This window comes from Pantherophis guttatus, chromosome 3 (assembly GCF_059756535.1).
Source record: "Pantherophis guttatus breed Tessera chromosome 3, ASM5975653v1, whole genome shotgun sequence".
Classification (NCBI taxonomy): domain Eukaryota; kingdom Metazoa; phylum Chordata; class Lepidosauria; order Squamata; family Colubridae; genus Pantherophis; species Pantherophis guttatus.
Window position 1 is genome coordinate 171335153 of NC_142065.1, and position 25208 is coordinate 171360360.

General features: G+C 36.8%; 1 protein-coding gene across 2 annotated transcripts in view; it reads left to right on the forward strand.

The window, feature by feature from the left end:
• The window catches only part of ASXL3 (ASXL transcriptional regulator 3), a 112318-nt gene that overhangs the window by 23063 nt on the left and 64047 nt on the right, over positions 1-25208 (forward strand). For both annotated transcript variants that reach the window (XM_034429683.3, XM_087890518.1), the window contains exon 2: positions 79-161. In XM_034429683.3, the coding sequence (XP_034285574.2) occupies positions 79-161 (83 nt within the window). The remainder of the gene's footprint in view (positions 1-78; positions 162-25208) is intronic.

The window sequence follows — 25208 nt, forward strand, 5'->3', positions numbered from 1 at the left end:
CTATTAAATACATAATACCACAATAATTAACTGTAAATTGATAACTATACTTTCTTTTGCATATTTTTTTTTTTTTAGGCACTGGAAAAGCATCCCAATTCACCAATGACTGCAAAGCAAATATTGGAAGTAATTCAGAAAGAAGGGTTGAAAGAAACAAGGTCAGTATTTATATAGTTTAATCTCTATTATTTCATTTATGGATATGATTTTATTTCTACTTCAATAAGTACCATATTGTTTATGAGTCATTGATTAGAAAAGAATTCTAATGAGTGAAATGCAAATGCTACACAGATAAAAATCTTATTTAATAGGCAATAGATGGCAAATTTCTGCCTTTCTGCCTTCAAAGAATATATACCATTTCTGAGACAATTTGTAAGAACAGGCCTTTTAAAAAATAAAATGTGACTATATTTTGGAGCCAATGTATTTCAATAATACATAAGTGTTGTCATTCAAATAAAAAGAATGGATTATTGAGAGCCAGTTTAATCTAGTGGTTAAAGCACCAGGCTAGAAAGAGAAGACTGTGAGTTCAAATCCCAATTTAGCCATGAAAAACCAGCTGTGTGACCTTGGGCCAGTAACTCTCTCTTGGGCCAACTCAATTCACAGGGTTGTTGTGGGGAAAATAGGAGAAGGAAGGTATGTTGCAGGGGTGAAATGCTCGCAGTTCGGACTGGATCGCCTGATCCGGTAGTGATGGTGGGTGGTGGTTCGGAGAACCGGTAGCAAAAATCCCTGCGCGCCCCTCCCCCCACCATGCTCACCTGAGCTGCACGATCATCAGAGGCTTTTTTTTTACTTTTAAAAGCATTTTTTCTACAACCTCTTCTGATGAAAAAATGCTTTTAAAAATAATAAAAAAAGCCTCTGATGATCGTGTGGCTCAGCTGGGATCATCAGAGGCTTTTCAAAGCATTTTTTTCTGCAACCTCTTGGCCAAAGAGATGGTAAAAAAAATGCTTTGAAAAGTCTCTGACGATCCCAGCTGAGTTCTCTGATCGGCAGAGAGGCTTTTCAAAGCATTAGAAGAAATGCTTTGAAAAGTTTTTTTTTTTTTAAAGTTGGCCATGCCCACCCAGTCACATTACCCCCCCACCACCACAAAGCCACACCCACAGAACCGGTAGTAACAAATTTTACATTTCATCCCTGGTATGTTGGATATGTTCACTGCCTTATTTGTAAAAATAATAAGTGCAGGATACAGATAAATGAATAAAATTATTTATCTCATTAGATGAAATTGGCAGAAAGCTGCCCTATTTATCTGGTGCAACCAGGTTACCTAAAGATATTTGTTTTTCAAGTAAATCTGAAGTCTACCCTTAATGAATGGCTGCTGCACAGGATGACAGTCAATATCTGGTGATAATCATTATTAATTAATAAAATTGCTTTCTATTGACCAACCATCACCGTCCAGAAATAGTTCAAGGGAAGCTGAAGCATATCTTTAGAAGTTATAAAGTATACAATTTAGTATTGTTTATTGCAACTAGGAAGAGTTTGTCATTTTTGCAGATATTTTTCTCAGCTTTCTCTGGAGAAGCAATTCATTGAACCTGGGTTCTGCATACTCTTTATCAATCAACTACAATATTTTACCAAAAGTTATGGCCTATCTTCCCATAGCCTACCTAGGAACTTTCTTTTGGTGGAATTAAGACTCCTGCATCCAAGGAGGACACAAGAGAGTAAAATCTGAAAATCAAAATAAAAGTCAGATAATGGTCATAATAAAAAAACCTTACAAAACTGACTCTTTTTAATATGTTGATGTTTAGTACCATTCATTAACTAGGAAAGAGGTAAATAAAAGTATCCTCTACAGATAAGAGAACTCTAAGAAGCAGGTGTGTACATATCTTTAAGACTATTATGTTTGTGTTATTCTTATCTTATTGTAGCATTTCTAAAAGACAAAGAATTATAATTCTTGATGAATGTATCTTTTCTTTTCTGTACACTGAGAGCATATGCACCAAGACAAATTTCTTTTGTGTCCAATCACACTTGGCCAATAAAGAATTCTATTCTATTCTAGATACATAACCATTGATTGTATATTTATGCAATTTGCTTTATATAATGTAATGTAATGTAATGAATATAATGAGTACTTAACTAAATATGGGAAGCAATTACATTTATATACTAATAAGTACAGGATTTTAGATGAAAAATTTTACTAGTGCACTCACAACTAGGTACAACTGCCAAGGAAAATCCAAGGACTGAATGCAAAATATATTGGGTTCTGCATAATATAAATATGATTTGAAAATCAATGATGTACAATAATTTTAAATATTTTTACTCTTCTACCTGCTGCTCTTCTTGTTTTGAAAAATAAATTCATTGAATGTTGACTTCTGTTATGAGTCACATTATAAAAATAAGTATTTTTTACTCATGATATTATTTATTACCATGTTTACCTATGCAGATGATAATAGTGATGATTAGATTATGGAGAAATTAAATTTAGGGGAAATGACCAAAACCAAAAGTAATGGGAAGGGAATAAAAATGTAAAGTGTCTTTAGCAGCAATTAAATATGTCTTTATTTGGATTTTTAAAACAACACTTCTAGGAATAATATCACTTCAAATATAATTGATTGATTCAGCACTGTAAAAAATGGAAGATAAGACCAGTAAGGTAGAAATGTATGTACTGCCAATTGTGTTAGAAATGGAACACCTGCTTTTTCCTGAAGAAATAATATTAAGATGCCACATGTAATGTCTTATATCTGTAAAGTTTATCACCTGTTATAACAGATGCTGACAATAGACAGTTTTACTAGATTTTGCATTTCATTTTTATCTGACAAAGTAGTTTTAATTATTATTTAAAACAAAAAATAAAAAGGCATAAATGTGCATTTATAAAAATTGTTAATAAGGAGTAATCGGGCAAATTATTTTATGGGGTGATTACCAGACAGTGCCAAAATGCTAGTTACTAGGTCCATCTCAGCTCCCAACAAGAGACAATAAAATAGAGTCTGCAATCAGTAAACATTTAATTAAAGTTACAGAAGACCTGAAGAGATTCATTTGGAATTTTTCCTGTCTACTATGGATAAACACATGCTGCTATTTATTCATTTTTTAAAAAGCATAAGCTTGGGTGTAAATGGAAAGACAATGGCAGAGAAAAGACTGGTATGAAGTCATTTAAATTCAACAACTGTGAACCAACACTGTCAAATACTGTAAGAATCTAAAACTGTGTTTCTCAAATCTGTGTTTCTTAGTTATTATCTGTTCCCAAAGGCCCCCAATGAGGATTTCTTCATCATAATTCATGTGATTATAGGTAACTCCAGCGTGTAGTTTTCAGTTAGAAGTGAATAGAGTACCAAAGCCCTGTCAGTGGCAGAAAATTGGCTTGGCTTGGCTTGGAGAAAAAATAAAAGGACTTATTCATGATACAATGCAATAGACAAGCAAGCATTAGCTAGAGCTGGGTTGAGTTACTGGAATCTATTTGTAAGCAACTCATATGAAATATTAAGGGTGAGTTGGGTCATTACTAGGAATAAATAAATTAAAAGAAAAGTATAAAGGAAGAAGAATCAGAAAGAGTAAAAAAAAGAGACTAAAGCAAATGAAAGGTTCAACAAGCAAGCGTATGGTGCCTCAATACTCAACAGAGAAGCATTGCCAGCAAGGACTATTTGCCTGGCCTGGGAAGAGGTCATGTAACAAGTCATTGATGCTGTACCAGAGAGATACGTCTAAAAATTAGGTGGGTCCATTAAAATTAGAGCCCTCTGACAAATGCCCTCTAAATATTCTTCTACTCCGCACAGAAGAGCAGTGCTTTCCTTTATATGAGTGGGCATTTTTACTAGACAGATTGAATTGGATTACAAAGACCAAGACTCTGAAAACAAAAATATTCTAAGAACAAGATGGCTCACTTGTTTAAAAAGCTCACTGGGAATCTTAAAGAATGGTTTTAGGAAGATTTGGATCAGCCTGAAAAAGGCTTAAAATACTCAATTAGAACTTAATTACTATATCAGTGAAAAAGTCACCATAGATAAACATTTCAATACTTTCAATTCAATCCTCCATTACTGCTGTACAGAAACCAATTAGACTAAAAGCCTATCAGAACCTGAGAATTTTTTCAAGAAAAGAGATCTGATAGACTCTCCTGAGAAGAAAAAGACTCTATTCTATGAAAATAGAGGGAGGGAGTGCCTAAATGTTTTAATTAATAAGGATGAACTTTTAAAAGTGTGATATATGTACTGATAGAAAGCTTTAATTTAGTTTTGTATGTATAAAATTACTATGTATGTAAACACCTGTCCTCAGGTTTTTAAAGTCATGTTGAATAATATTCCAAAGTTTGTAAAATATTATTGACTAGATTTGAAAATATGAGAATGAATGATATATTATCCCGCACAGCAAAGAAAAGCAAAGATGGTTAAACTGATTCTTTTATCTAAAGAAGAGAATATATTTAATTTTGTCTCTATTTTGAAATTGCTTCCGGATTTTGTGCTTACAATGAGAAAAAACATGACATTTTGTTTTTGTTAACTAGACAGGCTTATTGTTATAGAAATGGCTTGTACATACTGTTGTGTAAAAGCAAAAAGTTGTGGTTGTAATGTTGTTACTTTCTACTGTGCTAAAGAGAATTGGAAGTTGGTATCTTTTTCTTTTTATCTCCCGCTACACTACATCCCTTCTTTTTCCGTCCCTCTCTCCTTACTTTTTCATGCTTTTTTCCTTTGTATTTTATACTTTGATAAACAAATAAAAAGTTAAATGGGGGGAAAAAAAGCCTATCAGATATTAAAATTCTTTTCCTTAGTTGCCTGTTTTTCCCGCTAGATCACAAATATAAGTGCAGCAGGAACCTCCCTCCAGCCCCACAAAATATGGTTATAAATCAAAGCTAATCATAGAAATAAAATCTTCATGTTAACCTGAATGGAAAATCACGCAGAAATAAGTGTTCCATATTCGTGTAATACACACATCATATATTGTTTTACTTTGTTTTTAAATGTATTTTCTGATATGACAATCACTTGTAAAAACATCTTCAACTGGGCAGTCCTTTTCCCTGTATCTGGAAAGAAAACAACTAATAAGGTAACAGTTTTGGGTTCCTGAAACATGGGTGTCCTGTTAAACCTTTCAAGAATGTGTTTGGATGTGGAAAGAGTACAACTTAAAATCTTTATAAAAGAGAGTCAGTGCAGTTTGGCTACAGAAAAACAAAAATATCTGTAGTTCTCTTGCCATAAATGGAACTCTGAGATCTGAAATTATAAAATATACCCTTTTGAATTCATTAGAATTTATTTCTAAATAAATACTCATCTGTTTATCTGAATACTAATTCAGATACTAATTTTAATTAATGTGACTCGCTGATTGCCATTTTTAGTCCAAAAATTTTACCTGGATCATGTCTTCATTTGCTATAGAATTAATAAATGGAAGAATAGGTTATCGTGCTTTCTAAAACTCTCCCATCACTAATTATTTCTTCATAGTTAGGAAAATTAGAAGGAACACATCTCCCTCTTGCATTAGTTGGAGACATTTTTTGTAACATTCCTGTTTACAAAATTGTTGTGGCCCGTCAGCCGCCTGTGCAGCTAGTAGCTGATTCAGACAGCGAGGAGGCTGGTGTGGTGATGCTCCAGCAGCCTGTGCAGCTGGTACTCGAGTCAGACAATGAGGAGGCTGGAGAAGATGTGGTGCCAGAGGCGGGGATTCAGCCAGGGCCTTCAGAGCCTCCAGAAGCTCCGATAAGTGAAGAGGAAGAAGAGGAGGAGCGTGCAGAGCTGCCAAAAGGCAGGAGTGGCTCCTCAGGAGGCGGTCTCCTTGAGAGTAAGGCTTGGGGCTAATTGGCCACTCCCCTAGTCTATTTAAGGAAGGGTGACGACTGAGGCAATTTGCAGGAAACAACTTCGTTCATATTCCTTTGTGCTTGATTCCAGAAAACATCTGATCAGCTCTTGCTCCTTTCTTCTCAGTTTTTCTGCAAATTGCTTCGGGCACTCTACCAACCACAGTAAGATTACGGTTATCTGAAATACTGTGCTTCAGAATTGAGTTATTATTCTTTGGATTCTTGTCAGCTGTTAATGAAGTTATATTAATATTAACAGCCCTTGTTCAGAAAAGACTGATTTAAACTGTACTTGTGTTCGAACAACTACTAAGGCAAACTCATTAGTAGTCCTTATTTAGTAAACTAAGGTTTGTATGGACTTTCTGTGTGCTGCGTTCTTTGGGGTCTGTAGCTGGGGCAGAACAAAAATAGGTAGGTTTTATGGGATGATTACTAAACAAAGAAAATTCTCTCGCGCGTAATGTGATCACCTAGCTATTTCTCTACCCCCACTGCACAGTTGTGCTTCTGATTAAAGTAATTGTTAACTAAAATTGTAGCTACCATATACTATTAGCAGTCATATATGCTTCATTCTTCAGTCTTTCCAAAGTACAAGGCAAATGAAGATAGAAGAATCTTGCCTTCTCAGAGCCTATATCAGTGATGGTGAATCTTTTCAGCACCGAGTGCCCAAACTGGAATGTGTGTGCATGTGCGTTCATGTGCACACGCCAGAGCACTGTAAACCCAAAGACCAGCTGGCTGGCATGCACATGCCTGTTTCTTGGCCAATTTTTTTACCATGTTCAGGCCGTTTTTTGGCCCCAAAAATGGCCTGGAAATGGCCTGGCTTTTGGGGCATTTTTCAGGCCGTTTTTAGGCCATTTTCTGGTGCTCCAGTGCTGGCCAGTGCGCACATCAGGGGTGGGTTTCAAAACCCATTGCTACCCGTTCGCTCATGGGCGTGCATGCACACACGTGCACGTGCAACACTTCTGCACATGCGCAGAAGCGTCCGGGTGGTGGGTGGAGCCTCCTGCTATCACTGCTACTGGTTCGCCCGATCCAGCGCGACCCTCCACTGGCGCACATGCATGCCGGAAATCAGAAGAGCAGCTGGTGATGGCGCGTGTGTCCACGAAAGGGCTCTCTGTGCCACCTCTGGCACGCGTGCCGTAGATTCACCATCATGGGCCTATATTTGGAATCGGTGCAAAATCAGAGATAAAATAAAATAAATATTTCCATACCCAGTGGTGGGATTCTGGGGGCTCTACGGGGTTTCGCCGAACTCTTTGTTAAATTGCTGGCTCACCCCGCCCCTTGCCCTGCCCCTCCGCACTACTATTTATTGCCAATAAATGGGGCGAGCGAGCCAGCAATTTAACAAACGGTTCGGTGTTTTTTTGTAATTTATTGGCCCCGCAGCACACCGAACCGTTTGTTAAATTGCTGGCTCGCCCACCCCTTGCCTCCCACCCGCGTGGCGCCAGCCTACCGTAGCCAGGGGTAGGCAATTGTGGCTCTTTTACAACCTGTGGACTTCAATTTCCAGAATTCCTGAGACAGCTTGGCTGTCTCAGGAATTCTGGGAGTTGAAGACCACAGGTTGTAAAGAGCCGCAATTGCCCACCCCTTCCCTAGCCTGAGTTCCGCTGCCTGGGATCCACGTGGGCTGCCACGTGGTTCCCCACCAGCTCTGGACGCAAGAGAGCAGGATGGAGAAAGCAGCTTCCATGCCTTCACTCACCCTCACTCTCTGCTCTGTTGGATCGCCAGCCGTTCGCTTACCCCGCCCACTCCCAATCTATTGCTGCCTCCGGAGTCCCAGCTGATGGCTAGAGGAAAAAAAATTGTTCAAATTCTTGCCGCGGGGCTTCAAAGGGCCGCCCTATAGCCAGTGGTGCAGCCGAACCGTTTGTTAAATTGCTGGCTTGCCCCGTCCCTCCGCACCACTATTTATTGCCAATAAATAGTGGTGGGCAAGGGGCGGGCGAGCCAGCAATTTAACAAAGGGTTCGGTGTTTTTTTGTAATTTTATTGGCCCGTGGAGCTTCAGCATAGGCTAATTAGCCCTTGCTTAGATCAGCTCCCGACTCTCAGCTGATTTGGTCTCAGCTGTTTTGCTCAGGGCTCTGGTGCTTGCTGGAGAGATTTTTTTTCCCCCTAGCTATGCTGAAAAACGAAACTGAAAGTAAAGCAGGCTGTTGGCTTTGCTGTTGCTGCAACGTTGGAAAATTAGGCAGGCAGATTTCTTTTCCTTTTCGTCACCAAAAAAGGTAGGTGCAAACAATGGGAAATTTAGGGAAAAAGAGGAGAGTTCAAGATTTTAAAACACAAAAGAAAAAAAGCTCTATTTAACTAGGGAATTGTAATAATTGAGATACTATTAATTGTATATTTCTGAAAGCAGAAATGGTTAAGTTGTGGTTTGGAGGAATATATGGGGGAAATTATTTGGTTTATTATTATTGGTAAATATAATTAATTGATTTGTAAGAAATTGGATTGCATGGAAATAATTGGAATATTCATGTTCATATTTATTAATATACAAAAAAGGTAGTTATATAACTAATTGATTTATATTAAAATGTTGAATTTATATTAAACAACTAATATTACATAATTAACCAATGTGAGGATGGATATAAAAATAGATGACAATGGGAAGGGGTATAATATAGAATAGAAGGGAAAAATTGAATTTGATTAAGATTAGAGATGAGGAAGAAGGGTAATATTGGTTTTTTACAAAAATAGATGAGGAATAAATATGGCAAAAAGGAAATATAGAAATTGTAAATTTAATTGAAATGACTAAACACTGTTTAAATTTGTGAACCGGCCAAATACTCTGTTCAAAGAAAATACATTGTATGTTTGTATGTGTGTTTCTAATTATTGTTATTTATTCATATTTGTTCTCTTTTATTCTTTAAAGTTTAACAATTCATTCTTTTATCTTAATATCTTTATATTTGTTTGGGGTTGGCTTTCTTCCCTTTCATCTTTTTTATTGTACAGCAATCTTTCTCCTCAAACCTACCACCTCTCTCTTTTCTTTCCTTCTTACTTTCTCTTCCTCCCCCTCTTCTTCTCCTCCCTACTTCCTCTTCCTTTCTCCTTCTCCTCCTCTCTTCCTCCCTCTCTTACCCTCCCTCCTACTCTAATTTCCCTTCCCTTCCTTCATCCCTCTCTATTGCTGTATCCTTTTATGCATATGGACTACTCAGAGGGCTGAAAAAGTTATTTCTGACTGGTCCTCGCACTTTTGACCAGTCCTCGAATTTACGACTGTCCTCACATTTTACGTTTTTGCCCTATCTTGTCACCATGGTGAAGAGAAGCAGTTGTGAAATGAGTGACATGGTTGTTAAGAATGCTACAATGGGCATAAATGATGACCAGTCATAAGTGCGAAGACCGGTCAAAAGTGCGAGGACCTGTCAGAAATCACTTTTTTCAGCCCTCTGGGTAGTCCTTTTGTGCATATGGACTACTCAGAGGGCTGAAAAAGTTATTTTTGACTGGTCCTCGCACTTTTGACCAGTCCTCAAACTTATGACTGTCCTCACATTTTACGTTTTTGCCCTATCTTGTCACCATGGTGAAGAGAAGCAGTTGTGAAATGAGTGACATGGTTGTTAAGAAAGCTGCACGGGCATAAATGTGAGGATGGTCATAAGTGTGAGGACCGGTCAAAAGTGCGAGGCCCAGTCAGAAATGACTTTTTTTCAGCCTTCTGAGTAGTCCCTATGCACATACCCACGCCCACCCAGTCACATGACCAGCTAGCCACGCCTACACAGTCACATGACCAGCTAGCCATGCATACACAGTCATGTGACCAGCTAACCATGCCCACCCAGTCACATGATTGCCAAGCCACACCCCCAACTAAGCCACGCCCACAGAACCTGTTGTTAAAAAAATTGAATCCCACCACTGTCCATACTATACCGTTTGTATAGTATTTGTGATTATATTTCAAAACCCTATTTTTAAGAAAGGATCATATTATGATGCCTGTGTAAATTAATTTAATCTGGTCAACGAGACCTTAAGGCTGCCTTTTTCCCTTTCCCCCCTTTCCTGAGCAATCATGACCACCTTTAGTTTATCCCTGCCAGGTTAAGACACCATTTCAATAGACCGAACTCTTATCACTCCTTCACTGTGTATCAGGTAACAGAGCTTCAACTGAACCATTGGGAAAGATGCCTGAATTCTGTTATTTCCATTCAACAGAAAATATTCTACTCCAGCTAGAATTAAAAGTAGGGGTTATATTTTATACACCTGGATCTGTATTATTACATTTCTTGTATGCGAATGCAAAGCATTTGAAAAATAATTGGAAGGAATCTTTTTCTCCTGGGTAGCTTTAGAATGTTACTTTAAATGTCTCTTCTTCAAATTGCTGCTTTATGGAGTTGCAATTTAGTTGAGAATATTTACAACAGCACTAGAGCTATGATACACTGAAAGAGCCATATTATATTTCACATATCCTGTAATTTTCAGTAGCCCAAATTGCTGTTATAGGTGTTCTTTTAAAAGATGGGGTGCTTTGTGATTTCCTTTGAAGTGGCTATAGAATTTTAAAAAGTATACTTTGAAAAGAAGAAAATAAACCTAGTATCCTTGTGACTTTGATGTACCCAAAATAGAAGTAACATTAGGGAATATTTTCTACAGATAAAATCTCTGTTGATTTACTTTTTTCTTGGATTCTGAATGCAAAGAAAAAAAGTATTCATTTATTAATTCCTTATCCTATCTCTTTGACTTTTCTTCCAAGGAATTTAGAACAAGATAAGTAGCTTCCAGACAGTTGTCCCATTAAGGATACTATCCAGACCTAGCCTTTGAGAGATTTACAGTAATTGCGATCTCTCTTGAATTCATACAAGAAAAATGATTCCTTCCATTGAAGAAATAATTATGATAATTCACAACGTTGGCCACTACACTTCAAGAATACAATATAAATTAAAAGAAAAAAAATAATTCCCATTTCAAGATTGTGGAAGGATTATCACTGATATTTTAGATCCATTTTCAGCAGAGTGCAAATAGGAAAACCGTGTATCTGGAAGAGATCATTACTGAGATTTTAAACTCCAACCCCTGCTCAGAACAAGAATCTAAATTAAAACATCCAAAACAAATAGCTCTGAAGTATTTTCTTGAACACTTTCAATGAAAGAAAGCCCTTTGGTTTTTTGGATACTTTTAATTCCTCTTAATATTAGTAAATATATTCTAATATTAAAAAATGTGGGAATATTTTGAACAGGTGTAAGAAATCAATTAAGATGAAGGAATGATTTTTTCATTTTGAAAAATATTCATAGGCTTAAGTAAAATAAAGGTTTGTTAGTTCTTGGAACAGTATCAGTATATTATACAATGCAGTTGACAAATCCTAGAGATAAATTATATGGTTAACCATTCATCTTTTCTACGTCTATTTTTGTGCTATTAATTAAAATGTGACTCATGTTAATTAGCTATTTTAAAAAAAACCCTGCACTGCCATGTATGTTCAGAAAGTTAAGTTCAATCAAGATAGCAGAGTCTTCAATTTCATTCACATGCATTATATTAGTATCATAGGCCTTTGTAGGTGTGGGAGTGAGTAACACCATTGTTACTTTTGTCATCCCACAAAAGTCATCGTGACATATATAACTGACACAACTGACACAATTTATAGCATTTTTGCAGTGACATCATGACTCCTATTCATCATTGTGATTTCTAATAGATAGCTATGATTAGTACTGTATATCTCATGGTGAGGTAATGAGTAACTCAGGCCATATATGCTTGATCCTTAGCTATTTCTGAATCATGATTGACTCAGATATTGAGTAATGCAAAAGCAAGATAGCAAAACATAACCTTCAAAGCAATTTCAATGATAAAAAGTTTGCTTTTCTTTTGTTTACATCCAGGTTTTCTTTTATTTGGCCAAGAGACACATAAAATTGTTTTTTGTTCCAGTGTACAGAATGCGAGTATACCGAACAGGGTTGAAAATAACAATTTGTTTAACAGAGATGAATATAAAATTATCTGTCGTGACAAGCCAAGTAACTCATTTCAGACTGAAAAACAAATTACAAATTGATGAGTAAAATGAATATAAGCCGGATCTGATCTGATATTCCTCCTTTCAATTAATTTCGGCTTTTAAAAGTGTTTTAAAGAAATATTCTGCACATTCTTGCCCTGGCTTCTAGTAAGATTTTATTGAACATGGCAGAGCTAGATCTTTAACTTTTGAGTCAAAAGGCTTCTGCCAGATCCATTTTTTGGGGAAGTGGCATAATGAATGTTTTGAGTTTATGAGTTTTAGTTTGATGCACTTGAAGAAAATGGCAAGAATTTTATTTAACAGACATTAAATAAAAATATATCACGAAGGAACAGATAACAAAAAAATCAGTGTTATTTTGCCTATTTTGAAGGGAAGCATAATCTTTGCAATTATCATTGAATAAACAATGCCATATTTATATCCCTATTAAGGTTAGATATAATTTTCATATACTGCTCAGTCATTCCAAATTTGTTGAGGAAAAAAAAGTATGTGTAACTGCTTTTGCTATCTTCAGCATCAAATACTAATCCAATGATCATGATTATTGAGAAGCATACAGCAGGTGAACTTTCCCCTCTCTGTTTCTCTCTCCCCTCTCCCCTCCCTTCCTCCAATTAAGTCAACACATGTGTCTTTTTCTTTCAAATTTCATGCCACGAGATGAAACATGGAAGAATCCAAAACATCATAGTGGATGCTAGAGCTAGAAATGGATTTCATCTGCACCAGTAAATATTGTAATGCCAAGGTCTTCCCAAGGAGTCCCTAAGTAACAAACCTTGTTGGTTATTAAATTCAGGCATTCAGGGAAGTCTCAAAAAAATTAAAATTATAATCAATACAATTTATTAAAGAAAATGGATCTTTGCATGGGTTCATTTTTTGCACCAGTTGCATCCATTTCTGGATTGGGAGGCCCTAGTCACACACACCTTAGTCACCTCCCATTTAAATGATTATAATATATTCTTACTGAATATGGGCATTTGGAAGTTGTAAATGGCATAGAGTCCAGTAATACTCTGAGTCCTCGTATGAAAAAAATACCAATGCAACAAGCCACATGAATGAAAGAATTCTGCAGTCCAACCCTAAAGATCAGTTTTATTTATTATTTATTTATGTAGCATCAACCTTTTGTCTCTAAGTTAATAACACAGTAAAGAACTACATTACTGGCCACCTTAGTCCTAACCAACCCACCAGCTCCTCCATTCCTGAACTTGCTTTTAAATAGCCAAATTTTTAAAAACTTTCTAAAACTCAGGAGTGAAGAAAATGTTCATTTCTGAGTCCCCTCTTGCTACACTTCATGGAAAAGCAGAGACAATCTTCTTGGGCAATCAAATTTGATGTGGAATAAGCAGTTTCACAGGATTTCCACTACATCTCTCATTACCATATCCAAGAGCCTTGGTAGTACAGGGGTTTAAGGCACCCTGTTATTAAGCTTATTAAGACCAGCTGCCTGCAATTACTGCAGGGTTCGAATCTCGCCAAGGCTCAAGATTGACTCAGCCTTCCATCCTTTCTAAGGTAGGTGAAATGAGGACCCAGTTTGTGGGGGCAATAAGCTGACTTTGTATAAATATACAAAAGGATGAAGGCTATTGCTGAGCACATTGTAAGCCGCCCTGAGTCTTCGGAGAAGGGCGGCATATAAATCAAATTTTTTTTAAAAAAAAGTATGTTGCCATTAAAAAAATCCTCATCAAAAATAGGTTCCAGTCAGTCTATCATCATGCTTTGAAGTTATTAACTCTGATAATGATTGTCACACTTTATGAGATTCAGGTAACCTGTTTCTGTTCCTCAATATGAGAAAGATTCATAGTTTATTCAGTCTCTTGATTAGTTAAACAAATCCTAATATAGTTTGTATTTGACCCATTCAATGGTCAGTTGTAAAAACAGTATATTAGAGTACATGATATTTTTATAAACATGATTTAAAAAGAAAAGGGATAATTTTGTTTCTTTTTATGATCCTGTAATAATATAAAGAAAAAAATTACTGTTTTAAGTTTTGACACTCTTCAAACTATGTTTTATAGAATTATAATTTTTTGAAATGAATGCATATCTTCTTAGCAAAAGACTGTCGATCTGGATTATATGCATTTGCAATATTCAGTGAAAATGAGACACTTTAAATGCAACTTTTTTGTTATATTTAAAACTTGCCAGTAGGGATATTCATATTACGCTCTGGATTTTTACAGCTGGTTTTCTTTCTTGCTGTGAGATTAAATTGCTTTAGTCTCTCTTTGCTTATTTTAGAATGTGAAAGCATTACAGAAACTTGCTGAGAATATTTTTTTCTTAATTCTACGCAGGATATTATTGGGAGCAAAGCGGTCCCATGACTATTGGTTCTTACTGTAATTTGTAAATGAATTGTGCAGAAATTCTTGCATACAAAATCAACTTTATTCAATTCAGCCCACCAATTAACATTTTATTTAATTTTCAGACCAAGCTAATATATTTGTGGAACAAAAAAAATTGCAGAGTCTGTTCGTATGCCTTGTGGCATGACAAGCCCAGCAGGGCTCAAACCAAGCTGACCTGAAAACTGATGGTGCATTTTCAAGGTTATTGTATGAATGTTCCAACACATAACAGCAATTGCTTTGAATGATTCCTTAAAAGAAATGGAAGAGAAAATGAAGCTCGGGTCACTGATCCAAGAAAAAGTCCTGTCCAAGCCAAGTAAAAAGAATGGCTGTATATCAAGCAGGAGACCATAATTGTCTTAGAAGTAAACTAGGGCACATAGCCAAGACTTGAAATGTATTGTATATTTTATACAATATATTGTATTTTAATTGTATTGCAATGGTACAACTAAATTGTATTATTTAGCTATTTGTTCAGTATATATTCCATTTGTTCTAGAAACTGAAAATGGCCTAAATTGTATCTGGAATGTTAAAAATGATAATACCAGTGGTTCACAGTTAACAATCACTAGTTCAGTGACCATTCAAACCTATGACAAATTAATAAGCAGTACTTATGACCACTCCTAAAAGTTCCAGGAATCACAGTGCCTCCACAATCACAGGATCTCAAGTTGGGGACTCAGCAACCAGCCTAAATTTCTGATCATTGCAGCATCTCACTGTCACGTGATCACGATTTTCAACTTTCCCTATTGGCTTCCCACAAGCAAAGTCAATGAAGAAGCCAGCAGAAAGTCAAAAGTCACAGTTAAGTGAGCTCCTCATCAAATGACCTGAGGTAATTTGCTTAATGACTATAAAGCAGACTGCTGGAACTGCTATCACTAAGTGACCCAGTCAGGTGACCTTCTGCCTTATGACTCCATTGCTTAACTTTACTTTTACTTTACTTTTATTATATTTATATACCGCCCTTCTCCTGAAGGACTCAGGGCAGTGAACAGCCATGGTAAAAACAGTATACAAGACAAAAAATTTAAAAACTTATTAAAATAATTCAATCACTGGCCAGATTTAAAACACCCAGCTAAAATCGTTATTTAAAATCCCTATCAAAACCCAATTAAAATCCTTTATCCCGTCAGACCGGCTTGCTGGAATAATAGGGTCTTCAGAGCACAACGGAAAGCGCGGAGGTCGGGGATCCTTTGTATGTCCGGGGGCAATTCATTCCACAGAGAAGGCTCTCCTCCTTTCTGCTTAACAACAGAAACAGAATTTCTGCTTAACAACAGAAATTCAAATCCCAATTACCATTGTTTAACAAGAACTATCTGTATCTGGAGAGCAACTTATTCTCCATCTCCACCATAATAGGTTGACTGAAAAGGTATTGAACCTAATACTTGGTTTTAGGTTCAGATTTCTGTTTGGAACTCATTCTGGTATTTCAAACAGTTATAGTTTAACACTCAGAGTTTGGTGTAAGATGAGTGGCTATATAAATGTTTGAAATTTAAAAAGTATGCTGATAATACTCAATTATACATCTCTGTCCCTGGCAAATTAAGCAATGCTATCTTATCCCTGCACCTGCAGTTGGTGGGGGTCTAAATTGGAAATAACAAGCTTCAACTGAACTTTGGCAAGACTCTATGGCTCTGGGTTTTGGGGTCTGCTGATTCTGGGACTATGCCATCTTTGGTCCTAGATGGGGTTGCACTTTGGTACCAAATGTGAGCAATTTGAAGGTCTTTCTGGACTCCTGCTCAAAGAGCAGATGGTAGTTGTGGCTAGGAGGGCCTTTGCATAGCTTCATCTTTTGTACCAGATGCACCCATTCCTGAATTCGGGAGCTCTGCTCATGGTGATTCATACACTGTTTATCTCCTGGGTGGACATCTGTCATATGCTCTATGTGGGCCTGCCCTTGAAGAGTATCTGGAAGCTTGAGCTAGTACAGAATGCAGCAGCTTGGGCAATTATGTGTGCCCCTAGAGCCCATTACACCTCTGCTCCATGAGCTGCATTGGTTCCCAGTTTGCTTCTGGATCCAATTCAAGGTGCTGGAGGTGATCTTTAAAGCCCTTCATAGCATGTGGCTGGATTATTTGAAGGGCCATCTTTTCTCAATTACATCTGTTATCAGGTCTGGCAGTAGAGGTATGCTCCATCTGTTAAGGAGTTATATCTGATAGGATCTAGGAGATAAGCCTTCTCTCCCCCATGGAACATCATTCCCCTGAGATGACATTGGATATATCTCTCCAGACCTTCTGGAAGTCCCCTAAAATCTGGTTGTGTCAACAGGCCTTGGGATCACAAGGGAATGGTAATTTGATTCGGTGGCTCCATTGTTAATCTGATGCTGTCTCTTAGCTATTTATTTATTTATTTATTTATTTATTCAACTTGTATACCGCCCTTCTCCCCAAGGGGACTCAGGGCGGTGAACAGCCAAACTTAAAACACATATAATACAAAAGTTAAGAAAAAACTAAAAATAAATTAAATCATCGGCATTTCCATTTTAAAATCCCAGATCTACAAAATTGAAAAGTTCCCAATTTAAAATCCAGAATCAATAAAATCAAAAATTTAAAAACCCCATTAAAACCATTTTAAGCTAGGCCAGCTTGCTGGAATAAATAAGTCTTCAGGGCCTTTTGGAAAGCACGGAGGTCCAGGATCAGTCGTATTCCAGGAGGTAGCTCATTCCACAGATTGGATGCTCCCACAGAGAAGGCTCTCCCCCTGGGGGCCGCCAGCCGACATTGCTTGGCTGACGGCACCCTGAGGAGGCCCTCTCTGTGTGAGCGTACTGGCCGGTGGGAGGTAATCGGTAGCAGCAGGCGGTCTCACAAGTATCCTGGCCCTATGCCATGGAGCACTTTAAAGGTGAGAACCAACACCTTGAAGCGCACCCAGAAGACCACTGGGAGCCAGTGCAGCTCGCGCAGGAGAGGTGTTACGTGGGAGTGCCCTGTGGCTCCCATAATCACCCGCGCAGCTGCATTCTGCAGTTGGAGCCTCCAGGTGCACCTCAAGGGGAGCCCCATGTAGAGAGCGTTACAGTAGTCCAGGTGAGACGTGACGAGGGCATGGGTGACTGTGCATAAAGAGTCCCGATCCAGAAAGGGGTGCAACTGGCGCATCAGGCAAACCTGATAGAAGGCCCCCCTGGCCACGGCCGTCATATGCCCTTCTAAAGACAGCCGTGAATCCAGGAGGACACCCAAGTTGCGAGCCCCCTCTGTGGGGGCCAGTAACTCACCCCCAATAGCCAGCTATGGCACCAGCTGGCTATACCGGGACGCCGGCATCCACAGCCACTCGGTCTTGGAAGGGTTGAGTCGAAGCCTCTTCCTCCCCATCCAGACCCCATCCAGACATAATCTTATATTAAGATTATTTTTTTGTGCATTTTGAATATTTTTAAATTTGTTTTATGGTTGTTTGTATATCACCTAGAGTCATGCTCTGTGAAATGGGTACAAATATGATCAATAAATATATAATATATATAAGTCTGCCATTTAAAAAAAAATCTGTACAAATATTCCCATACATTTTGTAATGCGTTTTTCTTAATATATACTTTTCTTACACAGGAAAGTATTTTTTTTTACTAAAATATGCATTGTTCTATATACTTTTTCCAAATGTATACATTTTTGTACATGTCTTTATTGGAGAATAGCATCTCACATTTCAGAAACATAAATATTTAGAGTACAATTGAATTTCCGTTCCTGTATTTAGTATATTTGCATAAAAATGTGAATCAGAAGAATATTTCCCAACTCCTACTTCAAAGTGCTTTGTCTGTATGAATCTAAGTTTAAAGGGGAGATGTTTGGGGAATAAATCCAGGAAGCCATTTGTGCTTGTTAAATATTTTTCATTCTGTTTAATGAAAATAGCTGTATTATCATTATTTGTTTTAAAGATGAGGTAATGCAGAAGCTAAACATTCAGTGCTATAAGTATTGCTCTATATCAAATTTAGGTAAAATAATGAGACACCAAATTGCATGCCTATATAAACAGATTATGGCTCAATGTTTGAATAAATATTCCTTTGAAATAAGGCCAAGCTTTTAAGATTCCTAGGAGGATCATATGACTGACGTTCAGAAAAGGAATAGTAAGACTGTGCTTATTCAACTTTATTCAAGTTTGTATCCATCAGGGATCTCAAACTCACATCAAAATGAATCTTGCATAAGGATTAGCTCACTAGATGGAAAGTTGCAAGACAGAAGTACCCCCATGCATACGCACACTCATAAACTGTCACAAAAGTCTCCGGTGTCATAAATTTAAACAGTCCCGCTCATTCAAGGTTGCAGTAAGGAAGAGCCATGGGGGAGGCAGGAAGAGGCATCCCAGTCTCAGACATAATAGAGTGCAAACCAGGAGCATTGCAGCTTCATGAATAACCTTGCCTTGACTCGGAGCCATACCCTCCACCCAGCACCTGACTGTGATTGGCAAGCTGTCACTCCACCTCCAATAGTTGCCTTCCCACTGTATAACTGAGCAAAATGTCCTCTGACCTACTCCCCAGCATTGTTGTGGGCTGCTAAAAATGAGCTGGGTGAAGGTCATTTGTGCAGCCCACAAAGCAGAGATAGTATTCAGCAGGTTCTGACCAGTTCTGGTAGCGGAAATTTTGAGTAGTTCGGAGAACCAGTAAATACCACCTCTGACTGGCCCTGCCCCCATTCTCTGCCTCCCAAGTCCCAGCTGATCAGAGGAAATGAGGAGTTTGCAGTAATCTTCCCGTGGAGTGGGGAGGGAATGGAGATTTTACAGTATCCTTTCCCTGTCACGCCCACCAAGCCATGCCACACCCACCAAGCCATGCCCACAGAACTGGTAGTAAAAAAAATTTGAATCCCTCCACTGCCACAAAGCACATTTGAGGATCCTGATCTAAAGCATTGATGTAAGCATGAAATGCTTTCAGACACCCACAAATATGAAACATGGGTTGTTTTCCTCAATGATTTATTTATTTTATTTATTATTTATTTTATTATTCATATTTCTATGCTGCCCACTCTCCGAGGACTCTGGACGGCTTACACCAAAGACAGTATACTAAATACCATATTGCCCCCAACAATCTGGGTCCTCATTTTACCCACCTCGGAAGGATGGAAGGCTGAGTCAACCTTGAGCCAGTGAGATTTGATCCGCTGATCTGCTGAACTAGCAGTCAGCTGAAGTAGCTGCAGTACTGCACCCTAACCACTGCACCACCTCGGCTCTTAGATGAGATTAGTAAAACTCAAATTGCAGCTATGCAAGAAAGTAAAACAATTGATTCCAGAGCCAGTTGCACTTATAGTGATGACTATAATCAAGAAGAATGTCTTGACCCAGAGATGTTCAACCGGTCTGCAAAATTGTCCGTGACTCAGCCTAATGATTTCTGAGATAAAAGGAAGACACGATAAAATGTAGGTACACTGGTAATTGAAGCAATGTGCTTCATGGTTTTATATTGAAGATTAAACAGTTGTAACTACAGAGCAATTTGTTGGGGCTTATTATGGAAAGTTACTGGTGCATACAGAAGCTGGCGCTTATTTTTCATAGATTAGCTTTTCCTGACCTGGCAATCTTAAATGTGTTGTGATGACAACTCCCTGAATTCCCATCCAATATGTCCACTAGCTAAGAAGTCTGGGAGTTGTTGCATTTCTGTGAAACTGAAAGGCTGCCATATATATTAGCTACGTTTTTTTGTTTTGTCTGTGAAAACAAAGCAAAAAACAAAGCCTCTGCTGGTAATAGTGTTGTGCCAAGTATTATGATTATTTCAGCAGTTATTCAATTTTGACTTGAATATCTGAAATTAAATTAAATGGAATCATGATCAAACATTGCTTAAATCTGGGATTCTAACATGATATCTAAGGCCTCTCTCTATAACTGGATGCTGCCTTGTTGCTCAACAAGCCCTGTGCCATTCTTTATGTATTTGACTGAATTATTGGTGTAGGCAGGGTTTCCTGCCTAAGCAGGGGGTTGGACTAGAAGATCTCCAAGGTCCCTTCCAACTCTGTTATTCTAATCTTATTCTAATTTCCATTTTAAACAAAATTTAAAAGGAAGTAGCTTCTTGCAAAGCAAAGTATCACTCTTGAGATTGGTATTCAATTTTTATTTCTAAGATATATCTTTGGCATTTATTTGATTTGGCATTCATACAAATCAGCCATCAATAGATACATAGAAACAAACCACATTTACTCACTATTTAGCCATGGTGGCGCAGTGATTAGAATGCAGTACTGCAGGCTACTTCTGCTGACTGCCAGCTACCAGCAATTCAGCAGTTTGAATCTCATTGGCTCAAGGTTGATTCAGGACTTCCATCCTTCTAAGGTCAGTATAATGAGGACTCAGATTGTTGCAATCTGTAAACTGCTTAGAGAGGGCTATAAAGCACTGTGGAATGATATATAAGTGCTATTGTTGTTTGAAAGAGGCAAGTAAAAAAGCTAAAAAGAAAATAAAAATACCAGATCATATCCTTCCTAGCAACCTACACCAGATAAGTAGGGATTAAAGAAACAAACAAACAAAAACTGAAAATATCCTAATCAAGGAACTACCAAAAAGAAAACCACTCTCCCATCTCTCCCATCAATCTTGGTGTCAGGCGCAAAGAATCAGGACCATTTATAAGGTTGCAGCTTTGAAGATTTATTCAAGCCTATATCCAAGAATCTGGTCAACTAAAATTCAACACAAAATTAGTGCCAGATATGAGTCAACGGAATCCAGGAGGGGTTGGAGTGCTTATGGAAATGCAACAACTCTAAGCTAATGATGTGCTTACCTCCACCCCCAGCTCTGCCTGCTCTTCTCCTACAACTGACAGCACAAGCTACACTACATAAACAGGGGGCAAACCCACTCACCCACTAGCACTGATGATGTCACCTGCTCAGGTAATGAAACATCTGCAAGCAAACAACCAAGCTCAGAGAATACCAAAGACTCCACAAAATGTAATTTTATTTTTAATAATTTTATTCAAATGCATAAAAAGAAAAATGATGAAAGGTGCTTTGTTTGAAAACATGCTTAACCTGGCTAGGAAAAAATAAAGGTCACTTAAAGTTGAAAATATCCTAGAGGCTAAATCAGTGGCGGGACAATTTAATCAGTTGGCCTTTGAATACATTGACTTTGTGTAATTTGCCATACTCATCATTGCTAGGAATTTTTTTGAGTCAGCAAATTATTCTCATAAAATGTCAGATGTACTCTTCGATACCAAACGTTTGGGTATATATATTTCTAGCTTGTGTTCAGAAGACAGATAATAGTTGTTATTTCAGATGGAGAAATAGAAGGCTAGATATTGATGTTATTCAGAAGACATAGATTTGGTGTTCTTTGAGGATTTTCTAAGCAATAAAAGGGAAAAATAGTTTGAAAAACATTGCTATATGTGATTGGAAACTTTAGCATGTTTCTTTTGCTTTGCTTAAGGGTTCTCTTCAATTCAAATTGGCAATACTTATTTTCACTTATTTTGATTTTGCTTTCTGGTAAAGGTGGCCGAATAGATTTTTTTTATACGGCTGTTTTTTTAAAAAATGTGCTAAAAAGGAGCATATTATTTTTTAAAAAATATATCAGATCTCTCTAGAGCTAAGCATGAGAGAAATGAATAGAATTCATGCTTTAAATATTAATACAGTGATTTTTCCAATCCTGAAAAATTCTCAAAGCAGCTTCTACTGTATATTCTTACATAGTCTCCATCATGTCTGCTTCCATTATTTACTATTTATGTTTTTACGACAATCTATAATATATATATATATATATATATATATATATATATATATATATATATATATATATATATATATATTTACTGAGTGATTACCGGTAAATGAATGGTTGGTAAACCATGTATCTTGCTTTTTTATCGTAATATCAATGAATATATTGTTTTCAGATGATTAAATGCCATGTTTAACGCTTCTTTGAGCTTTACAGCATCTTACCATACTGTTTTTTTCTTTATTCATGTGATTTGGGATCATTGCAGGAAACAGAAATTAATGCTGTATGAAAGAAAAGACGAATGGAAATGAAACTAGTATTCAAATAGTAAAAGGACATCATACAGAAGGCCAGGTTGCGGTTATTTTCATCCAAAGTCTTATTTGACTATAGTTTAATGGCTAATTGTAATAATTGAGAATAAGAGTTATGCACCTATTTAGGAAATCTGTTTAGGGAATCTGTTTAACATACATTATTTTTGTGGATATGCACAAATAGTTCACTACTTTAATTTAGGCTTCAATTCAATCCTAGCATCAACTGTTCCTATTGTTTTCTGAAAATTGTGATAGAGTGATTGATTATATGTGATCAAATCAGTGTAATCTCTTAGCAACCACATAAATAGATTTTCTTCAGGACAGCCTATCCCCAAGCCTGATCTTTCAGATCTTCTAGTAATATGACTATTGCTGCTATAATAGAATCCATCCAGTTTGCTGCTTGTCATCCTATCTGAAAGTAGAAGGATTATGCAAACACATTTATGTTTAATCAAAATAGAGCTTTCAAAATTAATAAACAAGTATGATGCCTTTCTTATCATTAACATTAAAATTAAATTTTCAACACTACAAGGGATTGCAAGCCAGTTTTATTGTATAATCTTAGACCTCGCAGAGAATAAAAAAATCTTATTGTGTTCATGGAGCTTTCTAGTAAATTAGCTTAGAACTCTGCTTTTAATTTTGCAATCCAATATATTCTTACCTGGGAGTAATTCCCACTGAAAACAAGTGGAACTATTTCCAAGTAAATTGAGCAATGCCAGTTTAAACCTTGGAACTGATGTGACGCTAGGGTTGAGGAATATTATTTATACTGGATAGGATAGTAAATTTCTTCAACCTCAGTTTGTATGTTTTAAAACAAGATGTTGGATATGGTATTGGGATAGCTGCTTTGTTAAAGAAGAAAACTAAAATAAAGCTCTTTGAACTTAAATTTCATTACAATATTTTATCACATAACTCATAGAAACAAATTGTACTGCACTAAAGATTCCTCTGTATGGTGCTTTAAAATACATTTATATTCTTTTATGCAGCCTGTATTTATTGAATCTCTTGATTGATTTTGGCTGCAGAGTCCAGCAGAGGGTGCTCAATGGCACAAAATAGTGTAAACTTCTGTTACTAAAGGGAAGTGTGAATTAACAACTGGTTAGATTTAATAGTATATTTGCTGGAAGATGGCATCATTACCATTTAAAAAGTGAACTTGATATTAGAATAGGTTTTTAAAAAGACTTAATGGTAATAAATTAAATGATGGCATATTTAATATTAATAAATTCTCAAATATAGTTCCACCAGTATTTGCTTTGTTCTGTTTGGGTTTTCTTCTACAGTTTATTTGTTTTGGAGTTGTGGCTATTGTTCCTTTTTATAGAAAGTAAATTTTATTAATGGATTTTAGGGTTTAAAGGATGATTTTATTTCTTTTGTGTAAGTCCATATCTAATAATATTTACAATTAAAACAGATTTTTTTTTCAGATAAGGTATAATGTCATAAAGATCCTGATTAAGAATGGCAAAGTGTGATAAATACTGTTCTTCTAGTACTGTATGTATGTATAATATAAAGCTGTTTGTGTCTAACAGCTGTTAGGTTAAATGCTGCTTATGCCTATTGATTATGGGAGACAAAATATAAGCCTTAGTGCTGAAATCTACAAATAGAAAGAAAATAATAAAAGAAACATTTTCAGTCACATACTCAAAAGTTTCCATTTCAAATAATTGACAATGTTATTTTAAATTCATCAGCTGAATTTGAATATTTAACAAAATAAATACATATGATTTCAAATGCTGGTTGCTAATCAACCTCTGTGAAAACAAATATGGTCTCTAAGGTTTGTGAAAATAGCATTTAATTCAAAAACAAACCTCAATGCTTGGCATGTATAAAGGATCAGAACATGAAGAATTAATTTCTCCTAAGAGCATTCACTGTTCCCTTTCATCACTATATAAGCTACCTGGTTCCTTGAATAGAATAACAGAAAATCTTGGCGTTCAGTTAAAAAACCACTTTTTAAATAAACTGGATTGATCTGAATATCCATATTATGCCATAAATCCAAGGATTTGAGCTTTTCTATACAATATTTGGTCTCAATAATACCTTTTTAATATTTGATTTGTTTATATCGTTATTGGGGTAGTTGAAGACTAAAGTGAATATAATAACTCTTAAGCAGTGGCTTCCAACCTTTTGGGCACCAGGGACCAGTTCCATGGAGAAAGTTTTTTCCGTGGACCGTACGGGGTGTGGTTTTGCAGGCTGTCTGCATTCCACGGATGGGGCTTCACTTGTTTGTGTGGTCCTGTTGCCAGCATGTTGCAAACTGGTGCTGGTCCAGAGAGCAGGGGTTGGGGAACCCTGCTCTTGAATATTAAATTCTTCCTCAAATGGCCATATTCGATTATTATCCATCTTTGTAGTTTTATATTTTTAGTTTCTGCTTTTATAACACTCAGAGTATTATATTAAAAAATCCCTGCTTACCCCATATGAGTGGTATGTGCTTCCTCAATCTTGGGTCCTCTACCAGAGGCCTGGAGTTTGAGAGTTTTGCACAGTTTCTTAGCTATTCCTAGCACTGCACTCTTCTGGACACAGTTCTGATGTTCTTGGGATCTGTTGGAGACATTCTCAGCTTAGAGTCCCAGGAATCACTTTGATCTTTA